The following is a 20,272-nucleotide window of genomic DNA, read 5'->3' on the forward strand; positions in this document are numbered from 1 at the left end:
TTTATTTCCGGTAGTGATGATTTTTTTATTGCGTGATGCCTATTTTTAAAAGCAAATGAGCCAATTCAAATACCAATTTCCAATTTTTTATTAAAAGGCCCCATGAAATTAAATTTAAACTTTTTTCGTTTTAGTAATAATAAGTTAGGCATAAGGATAGGGTGGCCATTCGTGCCAGTTCCGCCGGACACGTCCCGAACATGTTTTCGGGTTCGTTCTCTGGAAGTCGCGTTGCTCGACCGCATATACGTCATCAAGGTTCCCACATTTCAGTTAAAACACATTCGAAAATTAAGATTTATTTATTTTAAGACATACAATCATTGTAGTTTCATTCTTACCTTGAAATGTAACGGTTGCTTTTTTGAAATTAAACCCGAAATATTAAACCTTGATGACGTATGCGGTCGACCAACGCGACTTCCGGAGAACGAACCCGAAAACATGTTCGGGACGTGTCCGGCGGAACTGGCACGAATGGCCACCCTACATAAGGATATATATTAGGGATGTGCATACTAGGTATGAATAATGAGTACTCGATGGGGGGCGGGGCAATCAAAGGGTGGGGCGTATACATCATGGTGAAAATGAAAATATTTTTATTAAAAAAACTCAAATAAAACTTAATTTTGAAGAAACTATGACAGAAAAATGAACACATACTAGATTATTAATTAATTAAATGATTTTAACAGAAAGTTGCATGATGAAGTGAAACCAAAGGGTTAATAAACACAAACTGATGCGGTATCTTTATGACACACTCTCCATAATATTAAGCCTTATATACAACATATATGTTTTATACAACGTGCAAATACCTGCACAAAATGCAAGACTTACACTAAGTTATGTAGCCTACTGGAGAGAAAGTTTAACTTCCGTTTTGGATGTGCACAATAGCAACGCGCTTTGAAACACGTCCAGCTAGGGATGCTTAACGATTAATCGCGATTAATCACTAGCAGAATAAAAGTTTTTGTTTACATCATATATGTGTGTGAACTGTGTATAATAACTTTGTATAAATAAATGTACACACATGCATGTATATGTTTTAGAAATGTTTACATGTGTATATACATTTGTATATTTATGTATAATTTATATTATATATTAATATAAATACTTAATATATACATTTTTTTTTCTTAAAATTATACATGAATGTGTTCATATTTATATATATATATATATATATACATATTTATTATACACAGTTTACACACATATGTGATGTAAACAAAAACTTTTATTCTGCTAACGATTAATCGTGATTAATTGTTTAGCATCCCTACGTCCAGCTAAAGCACAAGCTTCATAACATTAAGCAGCTTTTGCTATCATTTAGCGATTAGCTGTGTTGTATCGTCCTCTCACCTGTTCTTAGTCAAGATATGCTTGTATCGCTCTCTGGTATCTCTTGACATTTGATGTTTAAATATGCGATGAAATAAGGGAACTTGTGACGGCGCTGTACATTTTGCACCTGACTGACTGTATTTTCGTCCTACCGAAGTGAATCCCAAAATTACGGCATCCTTTTAAACCAGTTCCTCAGTAGTGTGTTCGGCTTCACAGCATAGCGCAGATCGGCGGGTTGCCGTCTGTTTGTTTTTGAATCCTGCATAGGACGTTACTGATGGCATACACCAGTCTGTGTAGCTCAACCCAACACCATCTAAGCCGCCATAACCACAAAAAATAAATAAATAAATAAACCCACATGATCATCGTTTTCGTGATCGATCATCGATCCCACGTTAGAGTAGGCCTACTTGAGCAATCGAGTACTCATGCCCCTAATATATATAAATTGGTCAGGCCCAAAATGCTAACAAAATTCGGAAACAGAATATAAGCATTCAAAACTACCGAGCCCCTAAGGTGACATTGTAGTAAAAAAAATCTTTCATGTGCTCACGTGAAACTTTCATGTGCTCAGGTGAAACTTTCATGTGCTCACGTGAAACTTCCATGTGTTTACATGAAACTTTCATGTGCAGATTTTTTTTTACGTTTTGTTTCGCGTGCTCGCGTGAAACTATCGCGTGCTCGCGTGAAACTATCGCGTGCTCGCATGAAACTATCGCGTGCTCGCATGAAACTATCGCGTGCTCGCATGAAACTATCGCGCGCACACGTGAAACTTTCGCTTTCACGTGCTCGCGCGATAGCTTCACGTAAGCACGCAAAACTAAACTTTAAAAAAAAAGTTAAGTGTCCTGCACCCTACATCTGCTGGAAATCACAAGCGCCTGAGATGAGACACTTGTTAATACATTTACTAGTACTTAGTGCACTATGTAGGGGATAAGAGACGACTCGGAGAGTGTAAATATACTGCACATTCCAATGCACTTTCTGGGGTCTTTAACAGCAGTAATGCAGCGGATACCATTTGCTTTATTGGGCATACAAAGAAATAGGACGACAAAGATATGCCGTCGAGACTTTACTTAAGACAGTTCCCTTCAGAGAAACATACATAAAACAGCTTTGTGTCCATAACATCCGGATCAACCAAAATGAAACGGCCAGTTGCCGATCACAAGGTAGGGTGCAAAAAACATCTGGTTCCGATTTATGGTCGATTGATGCATCTCTAATTTTCGCCGTTATTCGTGTCCTACCCTGGAGTTTCAAACTTTCAAAGTTTCAAAACAGAAATGCTAATTTTATTTTGCTAAAACTATTCAATAAAATACAGTAACTTATTAAATGATTTACAAATCATTTGTACATTTCATTGAAAAGGTTACAATCTAGCCATTACAGACAAAGAGAAAAACAAAACAATGCGTGAGTTAAATATAAGTGGACATCAAAGATGGATTACTCTGCAAGGACTTTGATCTCCAGCACACACTGGTTACATAAGGTATGTAACTTTTGTGATTGCTGGCAACAATAAAGCTATTACGGTAACTCTACCGGGCATGGATGAGGCGTTTTTGCTATCCTAATCCTTGATTTTGACATGCCACCCAGGCAGGTTAACTTCTGGAATTCATAAAAAGCTCATTAGCTTTTCCAGTTGACCCCACATTCAATTTATACATAACGTAACTCTATAATAACATCTCTACACCCCCTCCTTCTATGGGTTCATAGTCCCCGAGCAGCATAGGGAAATAAGCTTTAGTAGGACTGAGGCCCAGGACTGATTTCAATTACTGCAAGATGTGAAAGTGGAGCTGGGCAAACAGTGCAGTATTGTTCCTCACCACTCTGCTCCATATTGCTGGTGTTAAGCATTTCTCTATGAAACCTGATGATGGTTTACATTCGGGGGCCTGGATACAGTTCACCCCACAACTGGAGCATTGATTCCCTGCAGCTCTATTCTTGGACTACATTGAACGCAAGGATTGTTAGATTAAAAGTACGTTTACTTCCGCAGCGAGTTGATTCTGCCCACTTCTGACAAACGCAGACATGGTTTTATGTTTCAGTATTCTTACCAAACCTGTTACATATTGTACTTATACTTATTGTAAAAATAAGGAATATATGAGGAGCTCAGATGCAAAAGCCGCTAAACGCCACCTGCGTCAAAAATTAGATAATGATAAACAGAATGTGCAGGTATTATACTCACCTAAAGGATTATTAAGAACACTTGTTAAATTTCTCATTAATGCAATTATCTAATCAACCAATCACATGGCAGTTCCTTCAATGCATTTATGGGTGTGGTCCTGGTCAAGACAATCTCCAAACTGATTGTCAGAATGGGAAAGAAAGGTGATTTAAGCAATTTTTAGCGTGGCATGGTTGTTGGTGCCAGACAGGCTGGTCTTAGTATTTCACAATCTGCTCAGTTACTGGGATTTTCACACACAACCATTTCTAGGGTTTACAAAGAATGGTGTGAAAAGGGAAAAACATCCAGTATGTGGCAGTCCTGTGGGCGAAATGCCTTGTTGATGCTAGAGGTCAGAGAAGAATGGGCCGACTGATTCAAGCTTATAGAAGAGCAACTTTGACTGAAATAACCACTTGTTACAATCGAGGTATGCAGCAAAGCATTTGTGAAGACACAACACGCACAACCTTGAGGTGGATGTGCTACAACAACAGAAGACCCCACCGGGTAGCACTCATCTCCACTACACATAGGAAAAAGAGGCTACAATTTGCACAAGCTCACCAAAATTGGACAGTTGACGACTGGAAAAATTTTGCCTGGTCTGATGGATCTCGATTTCTGTTGAGACATTCAGATGGTAGAGTTATAATTTGGCGTAAACAGAATGAGAACATGGATCCATCATGCCTTGTTACCACTGTGCAGGCTGGGAGTGGTGGTGTGATGGTGTGGGGGATGTTTTCTTGGCATACTTTAAGCCCCTTAGTGCCAATTGTGCATCGTTTAAATGCCACAGCCTACCTGAGCATTGTTTCTGACCATGTCCATCCCTTTATGACCACCATGTACCCATCCTCTGATGGCTACTTCCAGCAGGACAATGCACCATGTCACAAAGTTCGAATCATTTCAAATTGGTTTCTTGAACATGACAATGAGTTCACTGTACTAAAATGGACCCCACAGTCACCAGATCTCAACCCAATAGAGCATCTTTGGGATGTGGTGGAATGGGAGCTTCGTGCCCTGGATGTGCATCCCACAAATCTCCATCAACTGCAAGATGCTATCTTATCAATATGGGCCAACATTTCTAAAGAATGCTTTCAGCACCTTTTTGAATCAATGCCGCGTAGAATTAAGGCAGTTCTGAAGGCGAAAGGGGGCGCTTACAGCTGTGGTTTCTTTAAATGTCACTTCAAAATGTCATTAAAACATTTTTAAATATGTCTTGGGCTACTATATGCGCTGCCATTTGGCAATATGACATTTACAGAAATCTCATAATCAGTGACATCACATGACCTCAGGATCACGTGTCCTATTATGGCCATAAAAGCATTTACAAAAGATACAGTGTTCTGTCAGTATGTACACTCTTTAGCCATAAATAAGACAAGATTCTGAGAAAATACCCCCTATCTCTGTTTGAAAAGTATGATTAGAATAAAAATATCATCTCAACAATGAAGCCGACAAACCTAAGCAAAGTACAGAGCGACTCCCTCTATAAAGCAATCATTAATGACAAAGCCTACAATAAAACAGTCTGCTTCCTGTAAAACAACCTTGGCACTAGGAGACAGCGTCAGGAAGTTTTGAAGCAGGTATCCAGTTCAGATTGCACAAGCTCAACAATAACAAGAGATGTGCTGATTTTACTCATTAACTGTTATGAAAGAGGCTCATGCCCTGGGCCTGTGGGTATGTCTGCAGCACTGCTGTCACAGAGAAGCACCTGACGTGAGATGCAATGACAGCATGAGACTACAAGGTATTAAAAGCACGGTAAAGCAAGACAAATCCAAATGTCAGAGCATATTACTTTAATCCAACGGTTGGGTTTGTCCATATTTTAAACATCCATTGTTTTAACCAACCCAGCATTTACTACGTCTATTTTAGTGTGGATGCTACAGAAAATTCAGGATGCAGATCACAAGCTTTTGAAACACACCCTTGGTGATCTTCCTTGTAATACAACATAATATTTCACCTATGACATATCATGTTCAAGGAAACACCAATAGGCTTTGTGTACATGTGTCAGTGACAGAGTGTGCTTACATGACATGGCCCATGGGTGCATCTGAATGTCAACAAATGCTTTTCCTGTAACCTCAATGGGGTCCGCAGCCTAAACCGCCAGAAGCAGACAGAAAAGGGGGTGTGAGGCGCAAAAATCAGAAGAATACAAAACAGCAGGGAGGGAAAGAGAGAAAGAGCGTTCATGTGTCCTTCTGCACGTGGCTTTGGGTGGAAACGCCACCGTCACTGTTAATCTGTGCTTGCGGTGCAGAGAACAGAGGGGGCGTCACGCGGCAACAGGGACGTGAGTCAATGCCCCCCGTCGCTTGCACAAACATCATGCACGCTGTCTTGGAAACCACACCGTGGTCACTGTGAACAACACATATCCTTTGGTGCTCAACTGATACCCAGAATGCAGCGGTGCTACACAAATTTATAAAAAAAAAAAAATTTTCTATGACCATGTTGCAGTAATAGAAAGCACAAAACTCCATTAGAAAACAACGAGACACCAGCAGGCAATAAAATTAACATAAAAACAACATAAAATCCCGCAGAACAGCTTTTTACAGATTCCTCTGCTTGTTGACCCTTTAGTGCAGAACAGCTCACTGCTGAGCGTCTAATAAATGAGTTTTACTGTCGCAGGACACAAGTCACTTTAAATGCACACTTACTAATCCTTTCCGATGGGCTATAGCCATTGTACCGACTGCGTTTTTTTTCTAGCAGGCTCTGAATGCTGTAATCATCTTATATCTGAAATCTGTAGATTAGCAGAGGAGCATATGCTCTCGTCCCTACTGAATTTATCTCTGTCTCTCTCTCTTTTCTGCACCCATCTTGTTATTTTGCTCTTTTCCCATCTCCAACTCAATATTTGCCTTTTAAAGAAGTGTCAATTGGCCGGAGGTCATCTGTTTGGTTAAGCAAACTCATACAGTAACAGTGAATCAAGCTGTGTGCTCTGTGTAAAGACCAAGTGCAGTGTCTGTTTACTGCCAGCTAATTGTCACTACAAGTTTTGCGATCGAAAATACACAACAGTAAACGTGCCTATGAATGGGCCATATTATTGGCTTATCTATTCCATCGGTCATTTATCTTAACGCTACACAGGGGAGAAAAGCTCTTAACGGTGGTGAAGAAAAGCAGAGGATGTCTCCAGACGGCACTCCGGGGAGGAGCCAACACAAGATCTGCTGACACCTCATTTCCCATGACTGTGAATGGAGAAGATGCTCAGACAATGGAGTACTAACACCATACTGACTACCATATTCGTAAAAAAGTGTGAAACCATTTACAGTGACTTCTCATCAAGTAAAAAAATTAATGTTAACTGATAAGTCTAATTTTCAAACTATTGGCTGTTCAATCAAATCCTGTGTAGTATAGATTGTGGTTTGATTTTGCTTCAGATTATTTTTGCTCTATAAAAAATCTCAGGTTCAGCACAATGCTACTGCACATTTTAGCAAATCATCTAGGGATTCAATGCATACAGAAAATCTGCAAAGTGTGCACGTTACACATACCGCATGCTGCAGTCCTGCAGGAATAGTATGTTAAAACCAGCTGCTTACATTAAAGATTCAATGTGGGACTTTCCCTTGACAGAAATTCAATTAAATATATTATCAGTGGTGTATAAAAACCCTACAAAATAAACTGTATTTTTTTTATTACCCGAGAATGAGCCGTATTTATCTACATACACCGGAAGTAACCGCCGAGTTTCCAAAGTAGCCCTAAACGAACAAACAGTAGATACCGCTGAAAACCCTACAATGGACCTTTAAAGACACAGTTCACACAAATATGAAGTTTATCTCATAATTTACACACCCTAATGTCATCCTATATGTTTATGACTTTGTTTTTTCAGTAGAAGAAAAACTAATAAATTTACATTAAAATGTCGTCATGTTATCTTTTAAGCGGTCAACATGGTGACATTTAGAAAAGCACATCCATCCATCATTCAGGTAATCCAAATGACTCCAGTGGCGTAATAAATGTCTTCTAAAGTGAAAAGATACGTTTCCAAGATTTTGATACATTGCATATTCATGAAAACATATAGATCAGTGCAGTAAATTTATATATGGTGGCACGTTGATAAGATAGAATCTCATTGGTTTTCGTGACTACTTGTCATATGCTTGTATATCGTCGATTTGCAGACGAAAAATGTTTACACTTGGGTAAATTATTTCTTTAATTTACTTTAAAGGTGCAATGTGGGACTTTTAGGGGTCTCCTGACAGATTATTGCATTACATGCAATACACATAACTTTATTATCAGTGTTTTATAAAGACATTACATAATTAACTGTATTGTTTTTTTACCTTAGAATGAGCCGTTTTTATCTAAATACGCCGCGGGTGCCCCTACATGTTTGTACAGTAGCCCTAAACGGACAAACTGTTCCAAAGAGTTCGTTTCGTTCCTACGTTGTCTCAGACGACAACTTGTTTGTCATGTGGCAGCTACCGTAGCTTCTCAATGCGTTTCTAAATTAAGGGATGAGCAGTGGCGGCTCGTGACTGCTCATCCAAGGGGCGCCAATTCAAAATATGTGTTCGGGGTGTCATGTGTGTTGCTTTAATTCATTTTTTTTTTTGTCGTGTCCATCATTACAGAACAAAAAGCCAAAGGAATTAATAAATCATTTTGTAACATGTGATCTAGGCTTTTACTATTTGTTTGCTTTTCTGGAAGCATTTACTTTCATTGACATACATGCTAATATCCCTCATTCATGTTTTACATGTAAAACTGTGTCTGGAGATATCATACTAAACATGATGAACTGTCAAACACGCCCTTTGAAAATATGCACGCACGGCCAAAGTTCGGTCCTGTTAGATGTCTGTGAGAACAAAGAGCATTTTAAATAATCTGTTTTCATTTATGTATGAAGTTAAAATAAACTTTGGTAACATGTTAAAAGACCAATAATTCAGTCATCAACTTTAATGCTGATATAAGACACCCCTTGTACATCTCAAATAGAGTCAACAGAGGGCTTTTGGGGTCTCCCAGCCTGCTGCAGACGAAATTCGTCTTGATTCAAAAATAGAGCAGTGAATAAGCGAGTGACGGTGTGAGGATCCGAGAAACGCGTGGGGAAGATAGACTGCATACCAGGGTATTGATAAGAATGTATCCTAGCAACAAGCCCTAGTGTTTGACTAAAGGGTCTGACGCTGCTTTAGTTATTGCACCTCCAGCCTCTGCCAAATGAGCTTTCCCTTTTCTCTTTCGGTTTTTCAATGGCTCTCGTCTTTTCACTCGAAGTCTTTCACACACATACTTAGAAAACGCACTCTACCGACTGCAGTTCAACTTGGACTATGAGAAAAATTTTAATAAACTGCATAGTATATCTATTATAGTAATCTCCTGTCTGTGCAGATTTATATGCTGTATCCGTTACCCACCGTGACCCATCTTTTCCTAAATAAATAATCACATGGTTATTGGGCAAATGGGTCACGCCCATACTAAAGGTGCAATAGTGTAAACAACAACTGAATAAAAGCTTCCTGTATGACAAACATTTCCGAAGATGTTAAAAACAACAATTTAATATAATAGCAGAGGGCTGTTGTAATACAAACCTACAACAAAGTGTTCACCTGATGTATTCATACTCATACTGTAGATATGAAGGAGATTTGTGGTTTGAAAGTTTTTACTTGTTGGTCAATAACAGACAGGGCTTTTCACACTGAGCTTAGGTTGCCAAATGCATGTAGTGTGAAACGAATTGGAGTTAGAACGTTATGACTCGATGCTTAGCAATGGACAACCAATCAGAAACTGAAGTGCACATACCTCATGTCACTATCTGTGTAATGAAAACACCTGAATTTAATTAAAAATTAAATCCCAGGAGACTTAAAAACAGCCAAGAGAGATATAAGTTGCATACTGTTCTGTTACTGAAGTGGAAGCACGACACAAGCTGTTATTTAAAGCAACAGCGCACTATTTTAATTCAGTTAGTTTGACATCGCTTTGTATAATGACTGTTGACACGGCAAATATGCAAATTTTAACATTAACGCTAGGCTAGGGTTTAGAAATACTCAGTGTGAAAGTCAGATTATGAATACCCAGGGTTATCTTTTAACCCCTGGTGAACTCTTTCCCTGCCAGCGTTTTAAAAAAAGTTGCCAGCCAGCGCCAGCATTTTTCATGATGTTCACAAAAGTTTAATGCCTTCCAGAAATTTTTTTTCTTAAAATATATAAACAGACGATATATATATAATGAAAGAACAGACCCTCTGCTTTCAAACAAGAAAATGTTTTCATCCTACCTTCATTAGTTCTCTTTTTATCACCTCTCAAATATGGCTAGGTTTCTATAAAAGCGCAAAATTTTAAGCAAAAAGATTAAATATTTCCATTTTTGCGAAGGACTTTTGATAGAGATCAGATTCAGAGCGATACTCAAAACATACACGGACATACAGCTGTTTGCCCTAGGGCAATACTGCTGGGTTTTATAAGTTAAGTTTTATACCGATGCCGATACCGATATTAAACACTTGTATACAATACTATATAGTTGGTCTATTAGCTAGTTTATTTCTGCATCAAATTATTTTTACTGAACATGGATTTGATCTAATTAACATTCAACTGACCAACATAATAAGAGAGGCACAAATTAAGCTAAAACAAATATAATAAGACCGCATGACAACCTTCAAAGGTGGTTTTTGCTATTCAGCATTTATTTTATTAACAACATTAACTCATTGTTTTACATATAATGGATTTCTTTATGCAGTTAATTAATAAACAATCGGTATCGGCCTTTCTCGTGCTATTGCCGATATGCCGATGGTTTTAAATTAATCAAAAATCGGCCAATAAATATCGGCAGCCGATACATCGGTGCATCACTACAGGGAAGCGTGTTTTTTTTTTTAATCGATGAGTTATATATACAAACAATATATAAAATGAAAGAACAGACCCTCTGCTTTCAAACATAAAAACCTGTTTCATCCTACCTACACTAGTTCTCTTTTTATCACCTCTCAAATATTCAAATATGGGTAGGTTACTTCAAAATATTTGGTGAAGGACTTTTGACAGAGATCAGATTCAGTGTGATCCTAAAAAAACATACATGGACATACAGCTGTTTGCCCTAGGGTGATACTTCAGAGTTTTATAAGTTGCGGAAGATTATAATGGTATTATGGATTGCCAGATACTCGTCATTGGCAGGGAAGCATTTTCTCTTAATTGACGAGTTAACTCGTCAATGGCGGGGAAAGAGTTAAGTATGAACAGTGTGACACATGAAGCAGATAACCCAGGATTCAATTAATCTGTGGTTTAGAATAACCCAGAGTTAACTATTTCAAGTGTGAAAAGCCCAAATCTGGAGCATCTTAGTCACTGAATATGGCGATCCCAAACAAAACAGCCATGAAACATTGTTCAACAGAGAAGGTCTCAACAATGGTTATGTATACTAAGAACTTCAGCAACAAAGAAGATAATGGCATACAGGCATCATATACATGTGCTATTTCCCCTCAAGCTTATGATTTGTAATTCAAACTCGCATGTAAGAAATCTCAGTTGGCCCCCACCCTTGGATAATTCCTTTAATACATTATTTTAACTAATATGTTTAAAGCAGTGGTTCTCAAACTTTCTGACATTCCCCCTCTCCTTAGTGCATCCCTTCACTGCCCCTCCAAAGACAATTCATGACATAAAACAATCTCAAACTTGGAATTTGAATTAAAGAAAACATTCAATTATACAATGTTGTGCCGTTTGGTTAGTCACTATATTTTTCTGAGATTTAAAATAAAATAATGTATTTAATAAAAACTGGGGTCCCCTGGCACCATCTCGCGCCACCCCTAAGTGTTGGAGAACCACTGGATAATAGCATCACTGCTTATTCTCAGGTTCCAAAGAGGTGCATAAATCTGTCATTTCCAATGACTTTTTTGCCTGGCAAATTACAAAGTTATACTGTATGATATAGTAAGAACCACCTGACAGTTTATGTACACAAAAAACATCTTGATCTAACACTTGAGTGAAATAGAATCTAAAATAAAACAGGAATGAGACAGGAATAAATAAACAGGATCAGAGATGCTCTACGCCATGTAACTCGAAGCTCAATAGCCCTAGCAGAGAGACGTTATGACTCTATTCAATAAGTGGACTTTGAAGGACTCTTGCCCCTTTGTGCTTTGAACAATAACGCTGGACAGATGGCTCAAGCAGATACAAGGGCACACAACCTCAAACCCCCTCTAGAAAGCCAAAAGAGTCTGACAGTCCTGCTCCCCCCAATGTCTAGAGTAAATCGCAGACACAAAAAGATAAAAATGTGAAAAATCAGCCTTATATTTACCAGATTTTTTCAATGCGCTACTGTATGTCAAGTAACAAGCAGAGATTGAGGGTTTGATTGCCAGAAAATGCATTAACTTTGTTATAATGTGCACTTTGAATGCCATATAAGTCACTTGCATAAAACATTATTTGAGTGCTTGAAAAATAGATGAAATAAATACTGTTAGAAGAATTCAAGCTTAGATCGTTTCCTCCAGCGGTAACATGCCAAGACAGTGAAACTGAGTCAACAAGATCAGTTGAACAGGGCTGAAAGCTGAGCTTACTAGTGAAATCAATGAGTACAGGCGGCTCCCTGGACAACACTGACCTATTTCATAGCTTTGGCATGGAAATGTGGCTCCATTAGAGAAACATAAGCATTCTGAGCTATAAAAAAGAACGTTTTGAATGCAAGTTCCGTCATCATTTACCCCCGGGTCTCTCTAATCACAACAAATGTTTTGTTTCATGGTGCACCAAATGAATGTCACTGCAAAACCAATGAAGTTACTTGAATATAATATGTTTTTACTAAAAGGGGTGAATAGTAGAGATTTACCATTATATACCATTATAGACGGTTTCATCGGACGCACGCGATACACGTCTGGATCCGAACCTTACTTCCGGTTTTGTTTTTTTAATGGTCTGACTAGTTGCTAAACTGATCTCTTGAACAAATGCCTTGTCGAAAATAACAAATGTTTTGGTTTCCTAGGTAATCTATGTGTTGTTTTATTTGTTGTTTTATATGTTTGTTATATAAATAAACTACGTTTAAATAACTTTGTTGTTATTTATTATTAGCGGAGTTTACCGGAAGTTACGTGCGGACCGCGACAGCCGCTTGTTTATGTTGTTACTGGTGAAACGGTCTATAGGTCTTGTCCTGTAGGCCATTATTGTTGTTTTGGTTACACTCGGACATTCTCCTTTTGTGGTCCGGAAACCCAAACACATCTCACTCCGGGTGCTCTACTGACCCAATATCTCTGAATAAACACAGTGCCGGCCCCCTCCATCTCTACAGGATCAATCAACCAGCTTATAATTACTGTTGCTATGGCGTTCCACACCCACCCCCGAGCTTTGAGCAAAACCAGTGCTGCCACCCACCCTGTGACCCCCTTTCCATCCACTGCCTTCATATTTTCAACAGGGTGACCGAGAGAATGGACAAGAAAGAGAGAGAGAGGGGGTGGGGTGTACAATAAGATGGGAAGATAGGAATCCAAACCTAGAAAGGTAGAGAACTATTATGAAGTAACACCTTGAGGTATATACTTTTATATATGGCTGTTTAATTATTTATTCTGGACAGACAGGCTTCAGTGGCCTGAAATTCCAGGCTGATGTAGGCATGGATAAAGTAACTTCATTACTTTAAATCTGTTCAGTCGTCTGACAGGGTTAACCAGTTCACCAGCAACAGCTGGTAACAATACTTGTTTCTATGCATCCAAAATACAGTACAATTTGACAGGTATTCCCTGACCCCACTGGCCCTTAACAGTATTCACTTATGCCTACTACTAATGTGAAACTTCTACTATTGTTGTCCAGGAATGTAGAAACTCGTGACAGCCGACTGTTAAAAAAATACACAATTGTCACATTTGTGAGGCTAAAGCAGAAAAAACACACAAAAATAGTCTACATTTACATATGTAATATTTCGTATCGTCCTCTACAGATCTATTTTGTGAGTATCTGGATAAAATTTGAATTGCTAGTTTTCTTCACACACACACTATTGTTTCGCTAGATGCTTAAAGCAAAGTTTGACGTCAATGACATCAAAGACCATTGTTGTGTGTCTCATAAAACTGATCTGCTCTGTATTTGAGACCATTCAATAAACAATGTACAATACAATTCAGCCTAGATATGGTTCACCTCAGTCAAATATTTTTTAAAGCCAATTATATTAACCAAAACTTCTTTGTAATCTCTAACCCCCCATAGTTTAGAACAGAGGAGACTGCCTGTCCTTCTAGGTGGAAGATCCTTTTATTACTTGTAGCCACTAAGCTTTGCTATGATTTACCCAACAATGTTCGGGAATCAGACACATTCGATCAATTTAAATTTAACTACAGACATTTCTCTTTAACAAAGCATTCACATCATTTTTCTAGTAAATATACTTATGTCGCAATAGTTAGCTTGTCCGGAACTGGGCAGATATTCAAGCACTAAACTGTATGACACTTGTATGACTTGAGGGTCATCACACCACTGATCTACTGGCATTTCTTCAACGTGATGCAAAGCTGATGTCTGCCCAGGTACCACCGACCGCTTCCATTTTATATATGAAGAGTTTTGTTGCAAAACAACGTTTTTAACATTTTATTATGTTATCATGTTATCATTTTGTTTTATGGTGCTTCTTAGCTGTATTTTTTAAGTTATGAAGGTTTAAATCAAAACAAACCAACTGCAGTTGAATTGATATTAATTGGAATGCACATCCAAAAAAACGAGATTTCTGGAAAAAAACGTAGTTATCTCGTTTTGCAACGAAACTCTTCATATATTTATTCCCATAAAATTGTATAATATAGTATCTAATATATAGTATATCATCTATTGAATCAGCTGTGTCTGGCTCTCTCTCAAAGTCTCTCCTTCTACCTAGGACTTTTCCCACAGGGTTTTATACTAGGAGTCAGCTGACATTGATTGGCTGAACTTAGAACTCTCTTTTATACATTACATTACTACTACGCTTATGGTTTTATCTCAGATGCTTTACTCTGCTTCTTATGTTGTCCACCGATTTTTCTGTGTTTTCTCCATTTTTTTCATGTAAAGCTGCTTTGAAACATTTAAACAATTGTGAAAAGCGCTAAATTACCAAGAATGTCCTGGTCTGCTTTAACCATTAACCAGCATTGTGCTGAAGACTGTAGTGACACATGAAATTGAGGTGTAATTACATTCATTCATTGACTTTAGAATCTGATTAGGGAGTTTATTGAAATTCTCCTTGAAGTAAACATCATCAGTGATGTTGTAAAAGAGGGAAGGTAGCTTTTTTCAATAGACTTCCTCAATGATGCCTATTCTGAAAATTTTGTCAGTAATCACTCACCCTAATGACGTTCATCACCCGTAAAACCTTCGTTCATCTTTGGAACACAAATAAAGATATTTTTACTGAAATCCAAGAGCTTTCTGAGCCGCCATAGACAGAAACGCAACTCACAACTTTCAAGGCCCAGACGACAACTGCCTGTCTTTCCAAGAATGTCCTGGTCTGCTTTAAGCATTGGCCAGCATTGTGCTAAAGATCGTAGTGACACGTGAAAATGAGGTGTAATTACAGTCATTAACTTAGGAATCTGATTAGGGAGTTTATTGAAAGGATTCTCCGTAAAGTAAACATCATCAGTGATGTTGTGAAAGAGAGAAGGCAGCTTTTTTCCATAGACTTTCTCAATGATGCTTAGTCTGAAAATTTTGTCAGTAATTACTTACAGTACCCTCATGACGTTCCTCATCCGTAAAACCTTCGTTCATCACCCCATAGAAAGCAATGCAACTCACAACTTTTAAGGCCCAGAAAACAACTCAGCATTTTGGGTTAAAACAACCCAGCAGGATGGGTTTATCCATTTTTAACCCAACATTGTGTTGAAAATATTCCAGCATTTTTAGAGTGTACCTGGCTTAAAACAACACTAAACACCATTTTTCTCTGTTCACTATAGCACTTCTGACTTGCTGGTCCCAGGAGACCATTTTGTTAATGTCAGAGGATTGAAGTGGGGCAGCCCCATTACAAACCCAATTTAAAATTTGCTCTGATAAATGCCAATGCCTTGCATGCTTTGTAAGATTATTATTGTCTTTAAGAAGCAAAGGCTAGCAGGAGGGAACAAGCAACGACAAGGCAAACATCCGATTCAGCAGAACCTAAGACCCCCTCCTACAAGCAGTCAGCTGTTTGTTTTAGAAAGAACAATGCTTTGCTCCAACAGCTCAAGACGGCCAGACCAGAACACAGTCACTTAACCTGCGTCTGGCTCTGATGAAAAATGCCGTCTTTGCTACTTGGTTACTATTTGAAAGCTTGACGAACAAGTACTGACATTGGGAATTAAAATGAACGTCTGCATTAGGCACAGGAAGGAAATTCCCAGGAGATCAATTCAATTACTATTATCTCACAGACAACTCAGTCTAACAAGAAACATGGTCAGGTGGGAATTCCTGCATTTCCCATCATCAATATAAAACAGATCTCCATCAGAGGGGTGACCTCCACATTGAAAGCTTTGCTCGTAAATTGTGATCCACTTTATGACAAGCCAGACATCTTTAGCTTTGACTGGAGCAGAGGGACTATAAGACCTGATGGAGGGTTTGAATAGGTTGACTAAAGCTCTTTTCACTCCAGCCGTGGGAAGAGACAGGGTGGAGCGTTATCTGAACTCTGTAACAAAATCTCGACCCCAGCCTCTAAACCTTCAGTTTGCTGGTGGGGGTCTTTCAAAAGAGACACTTTTACCCCTCAAAGGAACAGATATGTGACCTTAAGTCAGGTCTTGACTGGGGTGAACAATTAGATGATGCTTAACTATAATTAAAGAAAAGCAATAGGGTAAATAAAAAAATAAGACATTGCACTGCACTCAGATAAACGGTATAAAAGTTGTCACTGGAACTGTACCTTTGAAAAAGGTCCTAATATGTAACATTTTGGTGCAGATATGTACCTTTTAGGTACAAACATGTACTTTTTTAAAAGGTAATGCCCAGTGACAACTTTTGTACCTTTATTTCGGAGAGTGTGGGAAAGCAAAATGCATGCATCATCACAGTTTTCCATTGGCAATGTATATACTGTAATTTAACATTTTCTGGAAAAATGCTTGCCCATGCATAACTAGCTGAAATGATGCTAGGATTTGAATGTGGTTGCTTAAATCCACCATTAGAGCCACATCGCCAAAGCTCTCAACATATGGGACTGTTTTGGCAATTTTATCATCTGCCAGTTAAAACCATAAATTTGATCACTTAGAAAAGTAACAGCGCAAGTTGCACAATTTGAGGTATCATTTATCCCCATAACATAAACAGTGTGAGATGAGTTATGCATAGTGTTTGGTATGAATCCCTGACTAAACAATTATTAGGAAACTGTGAGATTCATATGAAAACTGTCAAAACTTGTAATGTTGGACTTGTGTTATTATGACTCAGTTATCTTTATTTAACTAATATGGAAAAGCAATCATCTATGCAACTTTCAGATATGAGTAAAGGACAATAAATGTATCAAGCCTAACCCTTTTTTACAACGACCAAAGATTCATCAATCTTATATCTGATACCAAGACCTCTAAATCTCAGGTCCACAACAAATAAAACAATAAAAATAAAATGCTATATTTTCTTCTTAAAAACATGTGCTCCATACATGTGACGTGACAGAGAGTGATGTTTTGACGTCTCGTGACTAAAGAAAGGATAAGGGTGGAGTTGTGGTTTGGCAGATCAACTAAAAGTTGGTGAACAAACGACAAAATAAAAGAGGTCTGGCAGGTGTTGGCCAAATGCCACAAGACTGCATGCGTAGTCAATGAGGGGCATCTGAAGACAAGGGGAAGCACTGATTTCTGATCAGTAACATATCAATATTCTAGTCAAAACGTCAAAGTTAACATCCCAAAGAAATATATGTGAATAATGTATGATAAATGCATCCCATTCAAATACTTTTATCACAATCCTCACTTCTAAGAACTCTAACCCATCATTAGTGGGCATTAAGTCTTAAATATTGATAAGCTGAAAGTATCAGCAGTAAATAAAGAGACATTTTATGTTTAAGATGTGAGGTTGTTATTAATCACCTGCCATGCGGCGGGATGAAAACAAAATCTGTAGAAAGACAGCTTATTAATTATTAAATCCCTATAAGACCTGACTTCAGGCTGTGGCAAATAGTGTAAAGGTATCTGCTTGGATAAGTTAGGCTTTACTGTTAGGCTTTATGTGCTAACAGATCCAAATGAAGTAAACCTAAGGTCCACCTGAGCATAATCTGTATTTCCCTGAAAACCAAACATGACTGCATGTACTGCATCTGTATAACATGGTGTCCATGCATTTGCCATTGCGCACAATTTTCAGAATCTACTTTATGAATGAAACTATTTCAGACACATCATTATTCTCCGCTTGCATGTCAAAAATCTGTGAATATTTTGGACTTACCATTATGTCCATTGGGTATGGTCCTAAGCAGATGGTTTGTGGACAGATCATCCATAGACCTTCGTATAGACACCATCTTGCCCTCTGAAGGCTTAAGCAGATGACTGTGATGGTGATCTGGACTTCCAGCACTACCAGTACTGGATGTGCTGCTCCCATCTCCAACATCTCTCACAGTACCAGAGCCACCATTCAGGTTATTCAAACTAGACTGGCTGTCTATGGAGCTCCTAGATCCAGCCCCATTCCTCTCATCATCCAACATTACAATAATCTCCTTCAGCTCTGTATTTTCTTTCATTAGACTCTCCTGTCCAGCTTCCAGATCTTTCAGTTTTTGCTGGAACACGCTAACCTCCTTCCACATAACGCTGGCGGTGTACCTGCCAAATCTCTGCCATTCCCTTGAAAGCTTTTTCCCTTTCTGCCGATCATCATCCAAAAAGCAACACAGTTCCCTAAGCTCCTGGTTGTCCTCTTGCAGTTTCTGGTTGACCTCCTTCAAACTCCGTATCTCGTGGAGATGCACTTGCAGTCTGCGGTTGACGTCCTTCATCATGTTCCCATGCTCCGCCATCAAGTTCATCTTCTCATTATCCGCTTTTCGGAGTCTCCTAAGAAGATCTTCTTTGCTACATTTAAGTAGCTCTTCATCCGATATCTTACTTAAATCATCCCTCGGGACGTCTATAATATTTTTTGCCATATTCGTTTCGTTGATAGCCAATTGCAGGAGCGATCCAGTCAAGGGTTCCTAAACATTTCTTGGCGAAAACGTGAGGAGAAATATTAAACTCATTATGCAAAATTAATCCAGTTATTTGAAAGACAATAGAAAAAAATCGCAATAAGATAACAAAAACTTAAGCAAGAATATACGAAAATAAAAAAAGTAAATCCTCTTCTGTCGTAATTATATGTTTATTTAACAAGGAATCGTCCCATCTTAACCAGTGTAGAGAAAAGAATTCGCACCCGCATCGAAACGCAACCGCAGTTGAGTTGAATGAAGCGCAATTGCGCGCAGCAGTCTGGGTACTTGCGCTTCAAGCTAAGCGTTCAGTGACGTCAGATCCGCGTACGGTGAGGAGCGCTTCAAACGGCAAATATATTTGAGCCCTTTCGACTTTTGGGATGTTTTTGGCCTAAATAAATATTCCTAAACAAAAAACAAATTAAACACGTCCATGTATAACGAAGAAATAATCTGAAAAAGAAAGGAAAGTCAAAAAAGTGTGCCAGTAAACACAAAAGATTCTGATTGGTCCATCCCGGCCAGCGCTGAGAAAACTAACAGAAAAATATATTTTGATATTTTAATTTAATTTCTACCTAAATAATAACACCGAAAACTTTAACAGCCAATTAAAATGTATTATTAGTTAAAATATGGAAATTATTATCCTTACATTAGAGACAACATTAACTAATGCCCGCACACCCAGCCATTCTCAGAGTCAGTTGTGTGAATACAACGCCATCTTTCGCTTGAACTGTGGTGTAGCTCCCCTGTCGCTCCCATTTACAGTTGTTGGTTGGTGTCAGCATGGCAACAGACAAAAATGAACTGGAATTACGTAAGAACTGCTGAGACAGTGATAAAACAAACAATTATTAGAATTGACCCAGACCCTTAAAATGATCCATCATAATAGAATAGAATAGAATAGAATAGAATAGAATAGAATAGAATAGAATAGAATAGAATAGAATAGAATAGAATAGAATAGAATAGAATAGAATATTGATAAAATAGGTTATAAAGTCTGATTCCATTATGGTATCATGTAAACAAACTATAAACCCAAAACACTGCGTATTAATAGCCATAATAACCTACATGCAGTTACACAGTGCTAATTGTTTCCAAAAATCAGAAGAATATGCACACAGGCCTCACATTACTTAATATTTTATCTTAAAATAAATTCCAAAACTACTCCATGAAACAGCATTTGTTTGATGTGTCATAGAGGCCAAGTATAAAACATGTCTAAATAAATATGTTTATAAAGATTCC

The 20,272-nt window shown here is 38.2% G+C and overlaps 1 protein-coding gene across 2 annotated transcripts in view; it reads right to left on the bottom strand.

Annotated features, from left to right (window-relative positions):
- Positions 1-19,282, bottom strand: part of ccdc85ca (coiled-coil domain containing 85C, a) — a 44,289-nt gene extending 25,007 nt beyond the window's left edge. Inside the window, exon 1 of one of the 2 annotated variants that reach the window (XM_073812294.1) lies at positions 18,253-19,282. In XM_073812294.1, coding sequence (XP_073668395.1) covers positions 18,253-18,958 — 706 coding nt within the window. In that variant the 5' untranslated portion in view covers positions 18,959-19,282. The remainder of the gene's footprint in view (positions 1-18,252) is intronic. The other variant, XM_065251936.2, reaches the window with a different exon arrangement.
- Positions 19,283-20,272: the final 990 nt, after the last annotated feature.

This window comes from Paramisgurnus dabryanus, chromosome 17 (genome assembly GCF_030506205.2).
Source record: "Paramisgurnus dabryanus chromosome 17, PD_genome_1.1, whole genome shotgun sequence".
Lineage (NCBI taxonomy): Eukaryota > Metazoa > Chordata > Actinopteri > Cypriniformes > Cobitidae > Paramisgurnus > Paramisgurnus dabryanus.